This window comes from Cimex lectularius, unplaced genomic scaffold, assembly GCF_000648675.2.
Source record: "Cimex lectularius strain Harlan isolate CLEC.00 unplaced genomic scaffold, Clec_2.1 scaffold6, whole genome shotgun sequence".
In the NCBI taxonomy this organism is placed as follows: Eukaryota; Metazoa; Arthropoda; class Insecta; order Hemiptera; family Cimicidae; genus Cimex; species Cimex lectularius.
In genome coordinates, this window is record NW_019392677.1 from 2,077,772 (window position 1) to 2,096,789 (window position 19,018).

At 35.3% G+C, this 19,018-nt stretch overlaps 1 protein-coding gene across 17 annotated transcripts in view; it reads right to left on the reverse strand.

Moving 5' to 3' along the window:
• The window catches only part of LOC106673761 (potassium channel subfamily T member 2), a 454,961-nt gene that overhangs the window by 47,857 nt on the left and 388,086 nt on the right, over positions 1-19,018 (reverse strand). For 16 of the 17 annotated variants that reach the window (XM_024225474.1, XM_024225484.1, XM_024225482.1 and 13 more), the window contains one exon: positions 12,502-12,576. In XM_024225474.1, coding sequence (XP_024081242.1) covers positions 12,502-12,576 — 75 coding nt within the window. The remainder of the gene's footprint in view (positions 1-12,501; positions 12,577-19,018) is intronic. The other variant, XM_024225475.1, reaches the window with a different exon arrangement.

The window sequence follows — 19,018 nt, forward strand, 5'->3', positions numbered from 1 at the left end:
CAATCGGCACTGTTCAAAAATAATCGTCCTTATTTAGAAAAAAAGGAATAATTTAACAATAAACTGCAAAATACGTTAATTATGTTTCTATACAAATATAATTGTTTTTGTTTTGTAAAATTCATTTAATGCAGACTTTCAATTTCATTCATATTTCATGCAGAAACAATGGTAAACGTATTAAAAAATTTATTTTCTTTTAGTAGTGATAACTGTTAACGATAAACTAATAATCATTACCATACAGATACATTAAAATAGTTACAAAAAAAAACATTTAAAGCCAAATTTCATTGACTTCTTTGGAAGTACTTTGTTGCCAAAAGTTGAGATAAAATTAACTTTTGTTTACATGATATTCATGTTACAAACATCGTCATGAAAAGATGTTTCGGTTACAAATTAATTAAGCTTGATATATAAAAAGATTTCGTAAAATAATTGAATAATACAATAGCTACATCTTTCACGTCTAACAATAAAATAATTTTTTTCTGTTTAAAGTTTATATGTATCGACCACTTTTTTATTCACGAATAATTTGATCCGGGTATAGTCTGATTGATAAAAAATTTCCCTTGTTACCTGCCAAAATTCCGACCTAAACTGCTCAAAAATGAATAGGAATATTGCCAAATTTTTAGTATTTTTCCTAGCGTTTTCATTTAATTTTTATTACAAACTGCATTAAAATGTATTAGATATTGTTTTTACTGAAGGAAAATATTTATTTAGAAATCGTGAGATGCGGTCTGGTGTGATGTAGGTATTAGAAAAACATTTTCTTTATCGTGCCAACGTTTCGATCTTTATTGAGATCATCTTCAGGGCCTGGGATTTAAAAACATTTTTTACATACTACAATTACATTTTGGATATCCAAAATGTAATTGTAATATGTAAACAATGTTTTTAAATCCCAGGCACTGAAGATGATCTCAATAAAGATCGAAACGTTGGCACGATAAAGAAAATGTTTTTCTGATACCTACATCACACCAGACCGCATCTCGCGATTTCTAAATAAATATCGATTAACGGTCACTAATCACCACACATTTCTACACTGAAGGAAAATTTAGTTAAGGGGTTTTGAAAATAACAAAATAAAAGGTTTTAATTACATAATTTTGTTATTGGACACAATCGTTTTTTTATACAATTAATACCGTTCATGTCTTCTATTATGATACAAGTGGTAGAGCAGCGGCCTATTTAGCCGAAGGTCCGTGGGTTCGCATCCCGCTCGTGACACTAGCTTTTTCATCTCAACCAAGACATTGCACAAAAAAAAATCAATTGAAATACATTGTTGTATTGTATTGTTTATTTATTTAATAGATAATTTTACATACATTGTGTAAAAAAAGTGAAATAAAAGGGGAAATGTCTAGGACATTATAACATCCTTGTGGCAGAGGACTTAAATATATTTACAATTTTTGCTAATTTGCCCTAAAGAAATAAAAATCAATGGTGAAAAATTATTATAAAAACCACTTCGAGCAAAATTAAATAAATTATAAGTCAAATAGGCTTAGGAAACTGCGCCTTTGTTTGACTAGAATTGTATATTATCTAAGATAAATAATTACACAGTTACATCAAGAGATAATCATTTACAATAATAAATTAATAAATAAGCAATTTACTAATATATTATAAATCATAAATCATTGATTGACAAGTACAATAGATTATTTAATAAGAACACATTTACTTTAATAAAAACTAATATCATAAATAAATTAATAAATAAAGAAGTTAATAAAAAATAATTAATAAATATTATAAATTAAAATCATTGACTAGACTTGTACAATATAATTAACTCATTTTTTTGGCCAATATGTAAATTAAATTCTTTAATAAATAAATAATTTAGTAAAAAATAACTAGGGCTGTGAAATAGATGCATTTGCATATTTTTCCTGGTTAACGAAAACATCCAGTTTTAACAGACTATATGTTTTGAAGCCTTTGGAATCAATTTAAGCTCTATTTCTTTTTGCATATTTGTGCATATATTGCCATAAATGCATATTTTTGCATAAGTGGGTTATAATTGCATATTGTTTTACATATCCGGCTTATCGGTACTTGGTCAAATTTGAATGTGTCTGAGCAGGAAAAAACAAAAATTCTCCGACAAAGAGCTACAGGCTCCCGTTCTTCCGTTTCCACATAATGAACGAGTTTGTGTTTGTTCAGTTGCTGCTCCACCGCTTTGCGCGATCTTTCGTATAAATAGAAAAAGGATGTTTGTACCACCGTAAATGTTCTCTTGGAATAGTTTAATTGGATTCATAGAAATATTACCTCAGATCTCTTATTTCCCTATCATCATACTTCTCAGTTTTACCCAGTCTCTCATGCGTTTTCCATCATGAAACATTATTTGTGCGTTGTGAACTGTCTACTCCTAAAATGCCGAAAGTCCCGGCAAAGACGAAAGATCTTGCGTAATAAAGTATGTGCGTCAGTTTTCAAGAAAGTCTTTTAAGGGCTATGCAGACGTTTTGTACTGTGTTTGTTGTGAGAAACCTGTATCAACAGCTACTTGTTTTTTGGTAACAGCACATAAAGACAGCAAAACACGATGAAAACAAAGGTAAGAATTCTAAGTTTCAACAAACGTGTGGTGATTAGTGACCGTTAATCGATAATTATTCAGAAATCGTGAGATGCGGTCTGGTGTGATGTAGGTTTCAGAAAAATATTTTCTTTATCTCGCCAACGTTTCGATCTTTATTGAGATCATCTTCAGGGCTCAAGGTGTTTGCCTTCTGTGTAATTGTGCCATTCTTGCGTGTCGTGTTGAGAGTTTCAACAAACCTTTGTGACACAAGCTGCCACAATTGCTGGATCTGGAAAGTCCGGTTTCGATACCGATTTATGTCGTGCTTTAGGTAGAGGTGACATACCCATCCATAAACTAAGCCACCCTGTATTCAAGGTTTTTTTTTTTTTAGAAATGCACAGGGAAAAACCATTCCCCACGAACGTACCCTCAGGAAATCTCTCCCTGATCTTATATACAGTGAAACACTCCATAAAATCAGAGACTTCATCGAAAATGGACCGATCTGGATCTCATTGGATAAGATTTAAATTGAACTTTTTTTTTAATGTGTTTTCCTTTTTAAATATTAGCAATGTGATGTTCCTCTTACTACTGTTTCTCTTCTCAATACAATTATGTGCTTTAATTTGAAGTTTCCTTATTTTTTCTCATGGTAGTTTCCGCATATTTTAAGTTTTAAATTGCATTTTTTACCAAATATATTTACATATATAAGTGCATACTTGTCGGTTTTTATTGTAAATAAATTACAGCCCTAATAATAACACAGAGAATAAATATATTTCATAGTCATACTAAAATAAGTTTGATCTGCCTTCTGATAATTTTTGTTGAGGTTTTAGTTTTCTATAATTTTTACGGTCGTATTTGTACTCTCAGCGCTAAGTTCAAAAAAGGAGCTAACCATTTGATATCATCCTTAATGTATGAGATGTTTAAAATTTCTTGCATATGGCTTATAGGTCTTTAAAGTAGTTTACGTCAACGGCAATCTAATTACAGTGCTGTTTTTTTAAAAATTAAATTTATTTATTAAAACTGGTCTTATTATACTAATCATTAATTTTCCAATAATATTATAGAATAAATAAATGTTTACATTCTTATAAAGCCATTGGTACAATAAGATTTACATTTCACTTTTAACTATTCATTTTTAACTACACAAGTTCATATTGCTTTGTTCTTTTTAATCTTCTGACCCCCATCCCATCCCCTCAACTCTTGTTTCCTTTGCTGGTTCCCCATGTTGGCGGTGTGGTGCGGCTGACTTCTGGCGACGCCCATGCGGGGCCTCGGGTGCTGGTCGGTCTTGGGCTGGATTGAGGGGTGCCTCCCCGGACTCTGAGGTCAAGGAATCTCCAGCGAGCTTAGAGGAGGTGTCGATGGTGACTAGACACCGACCCCTCCTCGATAAAGTCCTGCGCGCAATATTAAGACTAAAAGCATCAGTTGCGAGAGATCCGTGGGGTTCCGTTCTTTCTAGGCCTGGGGCTGCCACTGCGCCGGGGTCTGCGGGGGCCTCGCTCTGAGGGGGCCGGGCTGCGCCGTTAACTTGCACAGACTCAAGGCTTAATGACCAATAAGGTTTCAGCCTTTAAATTATTAAAAAAAAAAAAAAATCTTCTGACCATGTTTTGGTTATGTAAGAGTTTGGTCGCGTCTACATTCTCGTGCTGGCTGAGGCGAGCCTGGTGTTTGGCGGCAAATCTTTGTATTTCTTAAGATCCCTATATAAGTCCTTATTCCTTATGTACCAAGGTGCATTGACCAAGTTACGTAAGATTTTATTTTTGAGTGTTTGTATGATTTTGATATTGCTGTGTTTGGTACAACCCCATAGTTGAATACCATATGTGCACATAAACATGTTTATATAATAATAGTTTATTTTGTACAGCAAGGTTGGAGCCACGTCCTATCAACCAGTATAGTTGTCTATACCTTAAACCTATTTCTGTCCTTTTTTTTCTTCACGTGTTCTTTCCATCTCAGCTTGGCATCTAAGGTCATTCCCAGATATTTAGCTGTATTTTATGGTATAGTAGTTCCATCGATTGTGAGCGACGGAACATGGTCCACTTTTGTATTTGTAAAGATTAGATGAACTGATTTATGCTGATTTAGCTTAATTTTCCTTTTTTTCCATTCGTTTATCTTATAACATGCATTTTGGGGGATTTTGGTTGAATGGGTGATAGTCGGCCCTAGTGATATCGCCGCTGTGTCATCTGCAAACGTTGCAATTTTTACTCCATCTATTTTCGGAAAATCATTGGTGTATAACAAGTACAGCAGTGGACCTAACATGCTACCTTGTGACACTCCTGCATTTATTGTTTTTAATTTTGAATATTGATCTTCTAAACAGTCTGTCAGTTAGGTAGGAACTGATAATATCGACATACTGCTTTGGTAGCATACCTTTTAATTTATTGATGACAATTTATTTTAATCATGATTTTTAAAGCATTAAAGGGGAAGGACCTTAGCTTTCAAACGTTTAGCAAATAAAATCACAAGAGTTTTTTTACGTTCTGTATACGGCCAAATTATATATTTTAATTTTTAAAAGCTTATTCCCATATTTACAACGGAGAAGAGTTAATGGAAATTCTAATTTGTGTTTATCAAGAGCGCCGAATTTAATTCAATTTGTTAAAAGAACGAAAGGACGAGACATTCATCTGAGATTTTAAATAGGTTGATACCATTTCCTTCCAAATCATTTTATCACAAGAGCAGTTGATATAACGAGACGAGGAAATCAACGATATCACGCCAACGGCTCTTTCAGGATGCAATTGGTTTACCAGAGGGCACGTAACGATAAATCTACCTTTTTAAATAATTGCGGGGTTGTTCTTGCTTCAATTCACACACACACACACACAAATTAATTCCAAACATGCTTGAATTAGACCAATTAGCAAAGTGGCTATAATATATATTAAAGTTGTTCTTATTATCTTGGACAGGCCATTGGGGTTAATTTGATTTTAACCGAGATAAGTTGCCTGCACGGTTCCTCTGGTGAATTTCCCCCCTTTTTTTAGACCGTTGTGTACACAATAGAATCGTGTTATCCTCACGCAGATTTATAATCACAGGAATCGGCAATTATATTAAGCATGAATATGATAAAAATAATCATTCTTATTTAGCAAAAGTAATTGAATAATAAACCATAGAAAAAGTCAGTGTCACTAGCGGGATTCGAACCCACGACCTTCGGCTAAATAAGCCGCTGCTCAACTACTTGAGCTATCGCGACTTCGATCCATTCGGACACCAACTTCCCATCTTGTGACACTGACTTTTTTATCTCAACCAAAACCTTAATTAAAGATTAATTAATTGAAAAGAACTTATTCGCTCAAACGGACCACGAAACCTAATAAATGTAATAAGCAAAATGAAGTATACTTCTCTAAAGCTCTCCGTGGCCATTTCAGTTGTTCGAGATTCAAATAGATTACACGACATTTAAAAAATGGCAAAAAGAAGGGAAAATTTGAAAGGTTGGTTTGAGATGGGAAGTTGGTGTCCGAGTGGATCGAAGTCATGGTAGCTCAAGTTGTAGAGCAGCGGTGTATTTAGCCGAAGGTCGTGGGTTCGAATCCCGCTTGTGACACCGACTTTTTATCTCAACCAAAACCTTAATTATTAATTAATTGAAAAGAATTTATTTGGTCAAGCGGACCACGAAACCTAATAAAATTTATTAAATATTGTATATATTGTATATATACAGTGTAGATGAAATAAATAATGACTATTACAACTTCACATTTTCAATCTTTTTCTACTTAGGCTTCACGTGGCCACCGGTGTTTCAGTCGGCTGATTGGATTATCTGGGATGATAGTGGAACTGAGCTGACGCACCACGGCATTGGGAATTGGGATGTGTGAAAAGGGGTGATGGAATTTTCTGTAATTGGCTTTCAGCACGTCTGGAACAAGGAGAGGAGTAAGGCCTCGGTGTAGGGTGAGGTTTGATACTTAATAAAGGAGGGTTAACCATATTTCTTCGTACTTTTAATTGGATTATTCAGTGGAATGCTTGGTTGACCCCCAAGACTTTGTTACTTTATGCCCACATCGGTTTGAGAACCATGATGTGTATCAATCTTTTGTAATTAATTGTAAATGGATAACAGTTTGTAACGTTTGGTTCGTCTTGTTCTAGTTTCGTGTGCGCATTCCAAGAAAATCAATTGTACAGGTGAATTACAAAATAACGTGTTCGACAGGGGGTAGGGAAATCGTGAAATCCCGTTAACGTAAACGGGAAGCAGTGTATGTAGTACGACTTGGTAAGTCCAATTTTGGACCAAATGTGGAATCATTGCAAATGGTTTTGAAGGTCACATGCGGTGACTGTTATGCGAGTAAAATATTACTGTATTGTCAGCAAAAGTGGCCAGAATTTTTTATGGACGTAGGAAGAATAGGATTATGAACAGTATATATATATATATATATATATCCCTTGTGGAATCCCAGGTTGGAGAGGATAGATAAAGGATATCGCCGTGTCCTGACTAACTCTGAAGCAACGGTCAGACAGGTACGATTTTAAGAATAGATAGTAGGTACTGGGAAAAATGCCCTTCAACTTCCACAGGAAGCCGGGTGCCAAACCCAGTCAACACTTGAGCTATTTCAAGGAACACACCTGGACAACACTCCTGCTCCAAAAAGAGATCATATTGATTAGGGAAGTGTAGTTATGAACGACCTAGTTCAAATGAACTGTCGTTCTTTTCAATCCCTCGCCACAAGGGCTCACTCGAATTATGAGCGAAAGCGAATTCACAACCTTGGGGTTTCGGACATTCCTCTCCACGACATGGGATCTGAATGTATGGAGTAGGATATAGTTCATCCAGTTCGCAGTTCAATTTTGTCTTTTAGTTCATTGTTGTATTTCGTGAGTTAGTTCAACTAGCAACCATTTCGGACGTGGGGAAATATAACATCATGGAAAGACGGGACCTAAATAACCTGTCGGAGCTCTACAGTTCAGTACTTCAGTTCATTTTAGATAGTGCTTCACTGAACTAGATCAATAAAAAGAACTGTCCCAAAAGGAACGTCCACAAAGGACAACTTTGCCCGTCTCTAATATTGCTGAATTACAGAATGTAGTCTATGGTGTGGTAAAGGCGTTTAAGTGTTTCTCGAGACTTTTATTCATTAGAGGGAAGATAATAGGTAGGATAATGGAAAAGTGACAGGTTTGGTTGGTCTCTGGGAAAGAATTATATCAGACAATTTGAAAATGGTAGGAAAATGAAGGAATTGTAGACCTAAAGAAAACAAGGCCTTTTGGTAGATAAGAAAGAATTTGACACGTAATCAAATCAAATCCAGGACTCTTTGTGAGGGGGGAGATGACTGATTACGTGTTCAATGTACGAAGTTGAAAAGGTTTTAGCAGGAAAATAAAGAGATTTGTTCGATTTCATTTGTCTGAAGAGGTTTATAGATGTTGCGGTGCGGCGTGAATATGGTGGATAGGTCTTGGCCATTTCTAAAATACTTATAAATACAAACACGATGCATTTTTATTTATTTTACAAGGATATTAAAAATATCCCTAAGAAAATATTTATGATCTTCATTGAGTTAAAAATTAGTGTCACGAGCGGGGTTCGAACCCACGACGTTCGGCTCGGGTCAGGTCATAAGGATATTAAAAATATCACTAATAAAATATTTAAGATCAAAATGTATCAACTTGTAAACACGCCAATAAGAAAAGGATTTTTTTAAATATATGTAAGTAATATTATTTTAACTAATGTTTTTGGTAGAGATTAAAAATTAATGTCACGAGTGGGACTCGAACCCACGACTTTCGGATATCTCTAAAAAAAATATTTATGATCAAAATGTATTAACTTCTAAACACGCCAATAACAAAAGGATTTTTTTAAATATATGTAAGTAATATTATTTTAACTAATGTTTTTGGTAAAGATGAAAAATTAATGTCACGAGCGGGATTCGAACCCACGACTTTCGGATATCTCTAAGAAAATATTTATGATCAAAATGTATTTACTTGTAAACACGCCGTTAAGAAAAGGAATTTTTTAAAAATATATATAAATAATATTCTTTTTAACAAATGTTTTTGGATAAGATGAAAAATTAGTGTCATGAGCGGGATTCGAATCCGCAACCTTCAGCTCGTGTCACGATAGCTCTTAGTTAGAGCAGTGGCGTATTCAGTCGAAGGTGGGTCCGAAATCCACTGGTGGCACTAATTTTTCATCTATCTATCTAGAAAAAAGATAAAAAGACTAATTAATCTGGTCAATTATAACCACCAAGGAAATAGGAATTAATTTATAAATAATATATTTTATTTTTACTTATAAGTTTTGTAAGAATGTATTTATTAGCTCGAATGAGGGTGGGGCCTCAGTGGAACATTTAGTAGTTTGAATACCACTAAAGTTAGATATATAATGAATGGGTCTCTTTGAAATCTGAAATAAAAATAACACATTCCTGAGATTTTATTTAGTAAATCCCAGATAATAAACCATTCGTTAACTGATTTAAAAAACCACTTAATAAATTGTTTTCTACATTATGCTTACATGAAGTTTATGTGCATTATGTTCCCATTACGCTTAATTGCACAACGATCCATTTCTCGAAACATTAACGTCGGGGGTGGATGAAGAATGGTTTCTGTGCAACAATAGGGACAGGGTAATGAACGTCCATTAACCACTACTAAAGAGGTCTACTACAAAAGACCGTGCTATGCACTTTGCAGAATCGGGGAAATCCTTTACATGCTGCTTCATGTTAAACGAAAAGTGACACATAAAAAAATAAATTAAATTTTGAAAATTGTTGTAAATATAATTTACAATGGTGTAAAAGAAAAGAGTAAAAGGAAGGTAATTTTTCGCCTTATCGTTGACAGCTTTTCCTTGTTCTTACCTACGTATCCACTGATTAAAAAATACTTAAAAATATGAAAAAAAAAACTGCAAATTTTCGTTTATTCTAACGCATGAGCGTATTTTACCCACAATTCGATGGTGGTTGATCCAAATTGATCATTTATGAATGAACGACAAAGTACTCATGTTAGGGATGAGCTTCGATGGTTTAGAAAACATCGAAGGAAGGCGACCGATGTTCGATGTTACTGTGTGACCATCAATGGTGGGCTGTCGATGTTTTATAAACTTTTTCAGTTTTTCCTAATTTCCACTTTTGTGAATAGGGGAAAGACCCATGAAATTGACCTATCAGAACCTGCCAGTGCAATTTGTTGCCTTAGTGGCACATCTGTTCCCTCTGAACGATTATTTTCCAAAGCTGGACAGATTATTTAAAAAACCATAAATAGTTTAGACTCTAAACTTTAGAGGATAAATTGGCTTTAAAGCTACGTTTTTTGTTTCATTGTAATTTTTTTATTTTTTTAATTGGCCTTATGATCTTGCCTATTTGCCATAGTAGGAATTCTTGTGTGTTCAAATTGGGGGTTATCGGGAAAAAAGGGCCAGAGGCGACGGTGGGAATCGAACCCACGACCGCGGCGTGAGAGTCTCTCATGCTAACCACTCGGCTACCGCGGTCCCCCATTGTAAAATTTGGATATATTAATTCTAATAAATTAAGGATATGGTTGATTTTAGTTGCGTACATGTTAAACCTTTACTTTTTTTTTTTTTTTTGAGCAAGGGACAGAAATTGGGCTTGGGTGGATTATGGATGTTTCCCAAACTATAGAAGAAAAACAGGGAGGTATTTTGAATAAAATTCATGGGCACAAAATACTTTAACAATAGACGTCTTTTATTTAAAAGGGACCGAGAGATCTATATACAACTATAAATGATACCAAAGGCAAAAATAATTTCTAATAAATGTTATTCAAAAAATAAACATAATTTTTATTAATCAAGTTCCTAATAAAGGTTCAGAAATGGCGAAGTTTGAAAAATTAGCTTATGTGAATATCATCCTGATAAAAGACCAATTTCAAACTTTACCATCTGAACATTAAAATAGACCGCTGGCTCGGCTGAATTTCTAAATAATTTATCTGCTTTTTGTAGTATTTGTTTATAAAATCTGGAATTTGAAAATGATTTGCATTACAGAATTTAAATAACAAGATTCTAGAGTCCAGTGTAGTCAGGTCCATAAGCTGGTTTGAGTTGAGCAACGGCTTCTTGTAGAGCAAACCATTTGTTATACTTCTGATTCAGGTCCAGTTCAAACTCAGCTACACTTTTGTCTTTTTCATGTTTTGGATATTGATCCCAAAAATACGCGAGGTGCTGAATTAGGTAAGGGTCTTCAACAAGGTCGTCATCGATATAACTGAATACATCTCCTTTGCCCTCACTAATGGTGCCGAGTTTGACTGCTGGTGGATACCCTGTTTCTTTGAAGTGCTGCAGTNGTTTACATTAAAATAATATGTAATTAATATAACGACAAAATTACATGTACTTAGTTTGAAATAAACTACAAAAAATTTGAGTGTCCTGTTCTGATGCTACCCGACATCATAAAATGGTAATTTTACGAGCGAAACTATGAAATAAATAGTTAATTAAATTTTATTAGCAAAACCGTGTAATAAATTGTTCCAATTTTAGTATACGTACCGCCGAAGCGAGTACAATAAATTGTTAGTAAAATTCATTATATCAAAAAATTGTATTTCGCTGTTTTGATTAATTTTCTACCAAACCATTAAAATTAATTTTTTAAATAAAAACTAATTAATTTTTAATCACAGTTAATTTGGTTTATATGAAAATAAGTATGTTGTAATTAATATAACAACAAAAATACATGTAGTTTGAATAAAAATATGAGTGTCCGTTCTTTTGTCTTCGACTGTACTCGAACCTTATGCAACCTTATGGAAAATCGGAGTTTGGATTTGCGTCGGGTAGCATCGGGTAGATGTGCACGGGGGTAATGCAACCTTATGGAAAATCGGAGTTTGGATTTGCGTCGGGTAGCATCGGTTAGCGTCGCATGGCGTAGCATCGAGTAAGTGTGATTCTGGCTTAAGACGACTTGTAGACCTCATTTGTTTCGACGTTCTTCTTGTCATAACCACCATCAACTTCGATGGCCAACTTGGTCACCTTCCTCTCGAGACCATCCCCTGCACAGTTTCTTTCTCAATCCTGCCACGTTTGATGCGTAGAAAGATTCTATTCACGGTCTTCTGGTAATGCCTGAGTACGTGGTCTTTCTCGAATGTGTTGAGGCAGACGTAAAAACTTCGGCGTGTCTGGCGTGTCGAAGGAAAAGACCATTCGTCATTGTAGACGCGGGTCCCTTGTCCGTGATCCTCACCTTGGGCAAGTGGGCCTCCAAGCCGAAAACGTTCCCCGTGCTCATCCCTGGTGGAAAATGTTCGTTCCCAGGGCGAAGTGGTCCGGCACAGGGCACTGCGAGAAGGGAAGCCTGGTAAGGTTAAGACACTCGGGACCGGCCGGTTATGATTCTAAAGTGGCGCATAAAAATAATGCGCATATGAAAATAATTTGTGGTTTGAGTAATAAGTACTCAAAAAACCATCGATGTGTAAACTATAGAGTCGATGATCGTACCACCATCGATGGTTAGGATCCGATGTTTAATCGATGGTGACCATTGTTTTTTTTAATCGATGCTTATCTCTAACTCATATGACTCGTTTGTATCGAATAATTTCTGTCGATACTTGAGTATTATCGAATATTTTCTGGCATAGCATGTCACTTACTTATACTTAGGGAAAAAATATTTTAGTATTTGAATTTTTATTTTAACTAAATAAATAAAATAAACGGTAAAGAGATAAAAATAACGGTAAAAAATCGCATAATTGTTATTCTTAAATATAATATTTTGGATCAGTTTACTTACCGTCGCTGCGAAAGGTATCGTGTTGACAAGCTCAAGAACGAAATGAAAGGAGAGGAGTTGCTGCCAAATGTTTCCCTGGAACATAGAAAAACAAGTCCCTATCAAAATGAACATGTGCCATTGTTTTTTGCTATTGCAACTATGACTATGCGGCGTCTATTAAAATCAAATGATATTTGTTTAAGTAAAAATTAGTTTGAAAAGTTCTACATGCAGAAAAGCTGTCAGCGTATCTATTCGTAAGCGGTTCTAAATTTTGTTTGCGTGTTTCATTTGAGAATTGTTTCGTAAACGAAAAGCGTGAAAAGCGATATGCAAACTGTTTTGAAGTTAATGGGTGTTAAGTGAAATCCATATGAAAAAGTCAGGTTTTTAGACTTCGCTTCTGTAAGGATTATGTAAAGGCCGGTTTTTGAAGGTTATTTTTAATTCTATTTGCCTATATTGACTTATCCTACCAAAGAGAGCTATTGACAGCAAGATCATTTCAGTCCGAAACGCATGCAAACTATAATCTAGACTAATACTACTTAAATTGGATAAATCAGTCACACAAATAAATACATTCATAAATGCATGCACTCATTCTGATTAGTCGGTGGATGACTAATAATTCCTCCATCGACCTAAACTCAGAATTAATAATCTAAACTAAATTAGGATTGATAAGGAACTTCTATAAATATTCCCCCATCGACTCTAAAAACACACACTGCCTGAAGGGCGATGGGGACGTGATACCTACCTATGATCCCTCACCACTCACACTAATAAATACATGCATTCAAACAAAACACATGGTGATTAAACACCTAGAATATAACTATATACGGTAAAATACCCCCACGTCTTGTAAAAACGGAACAGGGGACCCAGAAACCTACTGCTGTGCTCGACAACCATTGTTAAATCTGGCGGCATGCCTACACGCTCTTTGTATATAGCCAAGGCATGACACGCTTCTATTATGCGAGACAAATCGAGTAATCTTTTTCTGTATAAGAAGCGGCATATGCCTTGGTCTTCGTTTTTTTATTTTTTACTTTTTTTTACAAGGGTTCGCAACAGCAGACGGCATATCAACCCTCAGGGTGCCGGTGTTTTTGAATAAAAGCCCGTTTGTAAGTATATCGGATTCGAACGCAGGACCGCTGGATTCGAACCCGGGTCCTTCACCTTACAATGATGAGCTCCGTATCAATGCCTAAACCGTTGCGGCCATCGACGCCCATATCTTTGTTTGTTATTATTAAAAACTTGACTTTTCCCCTTGTTTATGTCTTATAAGGTTAAATTCATATTAAATTATTTACTTTTAATTTTGTTTTTCCTATTTTTAATTTTCTTTTTACACAACTTTGCCAGGTCACAAACTTTGGGGCTTAATTAAACATTTTTCATATCAGTTGGTAGTATTGTAAGTGTAAAACGTACTGTCGAACATGCAAACATTTTACAAATGTGAAATATGAATTTTTTGTTTCCAATTGGACTGACTGACTGTGAACGAAAAATAGTATTGTAAACTGTAAATGTAGAATAAGCAAGAATATCTTAATTCACAAAACAATATCATAAATTTTTTTATGAAATACATTAAAAACCTGTATATAATTTAATAATTATATATCAGGGGGTCGGTAGCCGGAACGGTTGAGGCGTTGGCGCGGTGCTTATCATTGTATCGTAAAAGTCCCGGGTTCGAACCTAGCGACTAAAAAAATGCCAACATCACGCGGTGTTCCCAGGCGGTCACCCATCCACGTACTTATCACTGCTTATCCAGCACCTTATCCAAGTGCTTATCACTGTATCGTAAAAGTCCCGGGTTCCAATCTAGCGACTAAAAAAATGCCAACGCGGGGTTCCCAGGCGGTCACCATCCAGCACCTTATCCAAGTGCTTATCACTGTATCGTAAAAGTCCAGCATTCGAATGTAGCGACTACGAATTCGAACCCAATACGTTTAAAACATATTTGTTAAATTCACTCCTTTCGCTGACACAGACCTACAGAATTTGGAATATACAATAGAAAATATTAGAAGAATTTCAAAAATTCACTCATTCTGATAAATTGTTTCAAATAGTTTTAATGGATCTCTGAAGTAAAGCTCTGTTTCTTTTATCGAGTTGATAGCAAATTGATTATCGATATGCTTCAAAAAATATTATACATGTTACCGATAGCTTTTGCCAAAAAGGCCAAAGAATAAATATATATAACATGAACCATGCAAATAAAGGCAGAAAACCAAACTATACTAAAAATCAAAATAATATTTTCCTCGATTGTTGAGTAACCTGCCGCATAAAACTTCTTTCTAAAAACCTGGTTCGATATGAGATGCAAAACCAATTGGGTAGTAAACTGGATTTGAATGCTGCAAAATTGGGATTTCTTACTCACTCCATCGAAAAGGTACAAATTTTTAATTTTTTTCTCGGTCAAAACGGATTCATACAACCAAACAGTATTCTCCGTTATCAAAGTTGAGGTCTGTTTTTAAATATACGTTAAACTTCTAAAGAATGAATGTTCTAACTAAACCCCTTCAGTCGTTTCGTTTGCAAAAACCTATAACATTTGGAAGATAAACGTTAAAAGATCTAGAAGAATTTCAAAAATTCACTCATACAGATAAACTGATCTCTTGAATGAAAATAGGTTTCTTTTATTTCATTAATATTTAACTGGTTAACAACATGCTCCAACATGGGGTGGCTACGGATGTAGGTAACCGTTTCTTTTTGGTTAGTTTGGTTACGTGTACTAAGACAAAAATTATTGTATATATGTCACATCCTTCTTGCATATGGGAATCAGGAGCCAAGAAAAAATATATATAATATGAACCGTGCACAATAAAGACAGAAAACCCAATGTAAAAATAAATCAAAATAATTTTTTTCGCTTTGCTGAGTAACCTGGCGCATTGGCCGATCATCTCGACTGGACTGACATAAATATAATTATCTTGTTTATGTAATTTACATCTATTTCTTGGTAACTCTAATTTCGTTTGCCTACCTAGTTTAATTAAATTTGTAATTAATCATAAACCATTATAATATACAGTTACATTAATTTGATATTACATATGAGGAAAGTTTATTTAACTTACCTACATATGAAGTTGTTAAAAAAATGTTAACCAGAATTCAGAAATTTCAAAGAGTCGATTTCTTTGGGCTTCTTTACTTTACAAATTTGCTCCGGATGGCCAACAACGGTTGAGTGGTCAACAGTAAGCTCTTCCCCAGTTTTTCATGTTGTCTTACATGAATTTTCATATACCTTCCCTGTTTTCGAGATCGAAATCTCCAACAAGAAATCTTAGAAATCGACCATTCGCCAATGGTTCTTCCCGTTCTAACTATGTTGATGTTACGCGCAGTTTGGGCCGCACTTCCCCCAGGTTTAAATTCTTAGAAATAAATTTAACGAAAATCTAGTTTGGATATATTTAATTTCGCAGGTCCTCACTTTTATAAAATTCAATAAAAACGAAAAGGTTTTGTATAAAAGATAACAGTTAAAAGTACTATAATTAATTAAGGTTTTTAGTTGAGATAAAAAAGTCAATGGCACGAGCGGGATTCGAACCCAAGATCTTCGGCTTGATACGGCGCTGCTCTACCACTTGACCTATCGTGACCTCGATCCACTCGGACACCAACTTCCCATCTCAACCGCACCTTTTCAATTTTCCCTCCTTTTTGCTATTTTTCAAATGTCGTGTAATCGGAGTGGATTCTCGACAACAAATGAAATGGCCACGGAGAGCTTTAGTGAAGTATACTTCATTTTTAATCATTAAATTCATTAATTTCGTGGTCCGCTTGACCAATTAATAAGACCAATTGAAAAATGGCAGAAAGGAGGGAAAATTCAAAAGGTGCGGTTGAGATGGGAAGTTGGTGTCCGAGTGGATCGAGGTCACGATAGCTCAAGTGGTAGAGCAGCGGCGTATCAAGTCAAAGATCGTGGGTTCGAATCCCGCTCGTGCCATTGACTTTTTTATCTCAACTAAAAACCCTAATTAATTATAATATATTAATTGATCAAGAGGACCATGAAATTAATGGATTTAGTTAAAAGTACACTGACAGGCAAAAAATTCAGCCCGCTTGTAATATCATTTGTATATTTTTTTATGTATTTTTTTTAAAACTTTTTCTTTGTTTTTTACAACTGCATTCTTCGACGCAACAAGTAAAACAGATAGTATTTTTATATAAAATTATTAATTCGTCTTTTGAAGTTATCGGATAAATGTTCGAAGGGATCAAGTCTGAAGAATGGGCTGGCCAGGCTAAGACCTCCCTGACGTAATGCTGTTGAAGGTATGTTTATACTATGCGATATTTGGACGGGCATTATCGTGTATTAGAATAGGATTGCCGCTGATTCTTGATTCTTCGAGGGTAGGCAAAGCATGATGTTCGAAAATTTCATCCACATAAAGAATGGGCGTCAAAGACCCCCACGAACAACAACCAACTGTGCAACTCTCCATTGTAATTCCCGCCTACACCATCACAGAGCTACGTTGAAAAAGATCGGCTCTGGGAAAAATTACAGCATTCGTACCTTTTCATTTCGCCTTCTCCATACTCTTTCACCCCATCTGAAGATCGTAGAGCAAATCTACACTCCTCTGTAAAAGGTAAAGCAGACCCATCGTCCAAAGACCAATGGCTGTGTTCTCGAGCAAATGCGAGCCGTGCAAATCCGTGTGTACTGGTCAATTCTGGTCCTCTTACTGGGCGAAAAGCCATCAGTCCAAATTGATTTAATCTTCTTTGAGCAACGCGTTCAGAAATTTGAACACCTCGAAATTCCTGTAGCTGATGAATCGTCTGAGGTACCGTTTTCGCAAAATTCTCGAAGTCAAAAAACAGTCATCTTGTGGTTCTGTTACCCCAGCGCGTCCAGAACCGGGCTTTCTATGGTAGTACCCAGTTTCTCGCAAACGTCTAAAGGCGTCTCGCTGAGTTTCAGACGGAACTCCGATGGCAATAGACGCATACCTGACAGAACGTCCATCATCAATAAGTGCCACACCACGCGCAACATCCTTAGCATTAAGTTGCATTTTTAAAATTAAAATTGAAATTAAGAAAACAAAGATGAAAACTAAACAGTTTATTGCTTCAGAATTCAAATGAGACTGAATAAACATTTTAAATTCCATAAAAAGAAAACACTGAAAAATCCTTTATCCTTGTTTTGGATTAACGATTATGTGGGTTTACCTCTAATTGCTATTGCCAATTTAAAACATAGCATAAACAAATATTTATTGGTAAAAACATTGAGACAAATTAAGGGCGGAATTTTCTTTTATTGAGAAGATGAAAAAAAAAATCAATTGCGTGGGATTTTTTGCCTGTCAGTGTAGTTAACATATAGCAGTTTATTTTATGAGCTTTTTCTCATTTACGCTTTTCTTTTTTGATAATTTTTAAACTGATGTAAAAAGGGTGTAAAAGTGATGAAAATAATGCTATGACGGATTGTGTTTCCTATAGGCAAATGGTGTTCGATTGATATCCCCGATGTTTACCATCACTTAAATCGTGAAAGGGGCAACGCCCTTGCCTTCGGATTCATAATGCTTTCGCATAACGGATTTGATATCGGTGGAGGAGGCATGACAACCGCGGGAGTTCCTGAGCGGAGGCAATCACGCCGGTTTATCCAATTAGACGAGATTCCTCGGGCCAACAAAGGCAGGACCTATTTACTTCGAATCCAATTTATGACCTCTTTCCGACATCGTTCTACTAAAAAAAAACCCTTCATTTTGACCCTTTCCAACAAGCAATTGGACTCTCCATTGTTTGACTCTTTAACCACAGCAGGAAGATAAATATTTTCGTGAGATCAAAGTGCCGCTGTCCGCAGATGTTTCTACGATGAAGATGATGAATATGAATGAAGGAAGTCGGGCGTTTTTCTTCCACTAAGCACGGCAGACGGCTTATCGTATTTTCTAGTTCCTTAGTTTAGTGCAGTCGACTTGAAGGAACCGTCCAGTCGAGAAATGGATAGATCTTGAGGAAAAAACCCGCTAAATCTAATACCCTTCACATTCGCAAAATTCACACGATTTTCCATTGTCTATTTTTCTCTCCAATATATTTTTTTTTATATTTCGATAGTTATTAGAAGTTAAAAATTTAGTGTTTGGGTGTTTACATTAGCAAAATGACCTATGTAAAACAAATGGAACCTCCAGTCACATGGTGCAAGAACAGTAATTGTTACTTAATGTATGGTTATTTTATCTGTATAATTGCTTCTGGGCCTTCTGTCTTGTAATGACTCTATTTTTTTTTATATGCTCTGCTTTATATCACCCACTCTCGGTTTTTGTGTTTTTGTTGGTTTTTCTCTCAAAAACTCCGTGTTTTACGAGCCTAAATCCTTTTTCAATCGACTCAGCAGGTCGATTTACATTTTTTTTTAAAATCTATATTTTTCGTTTTTTTCGAAAACTACGAGTTTTAC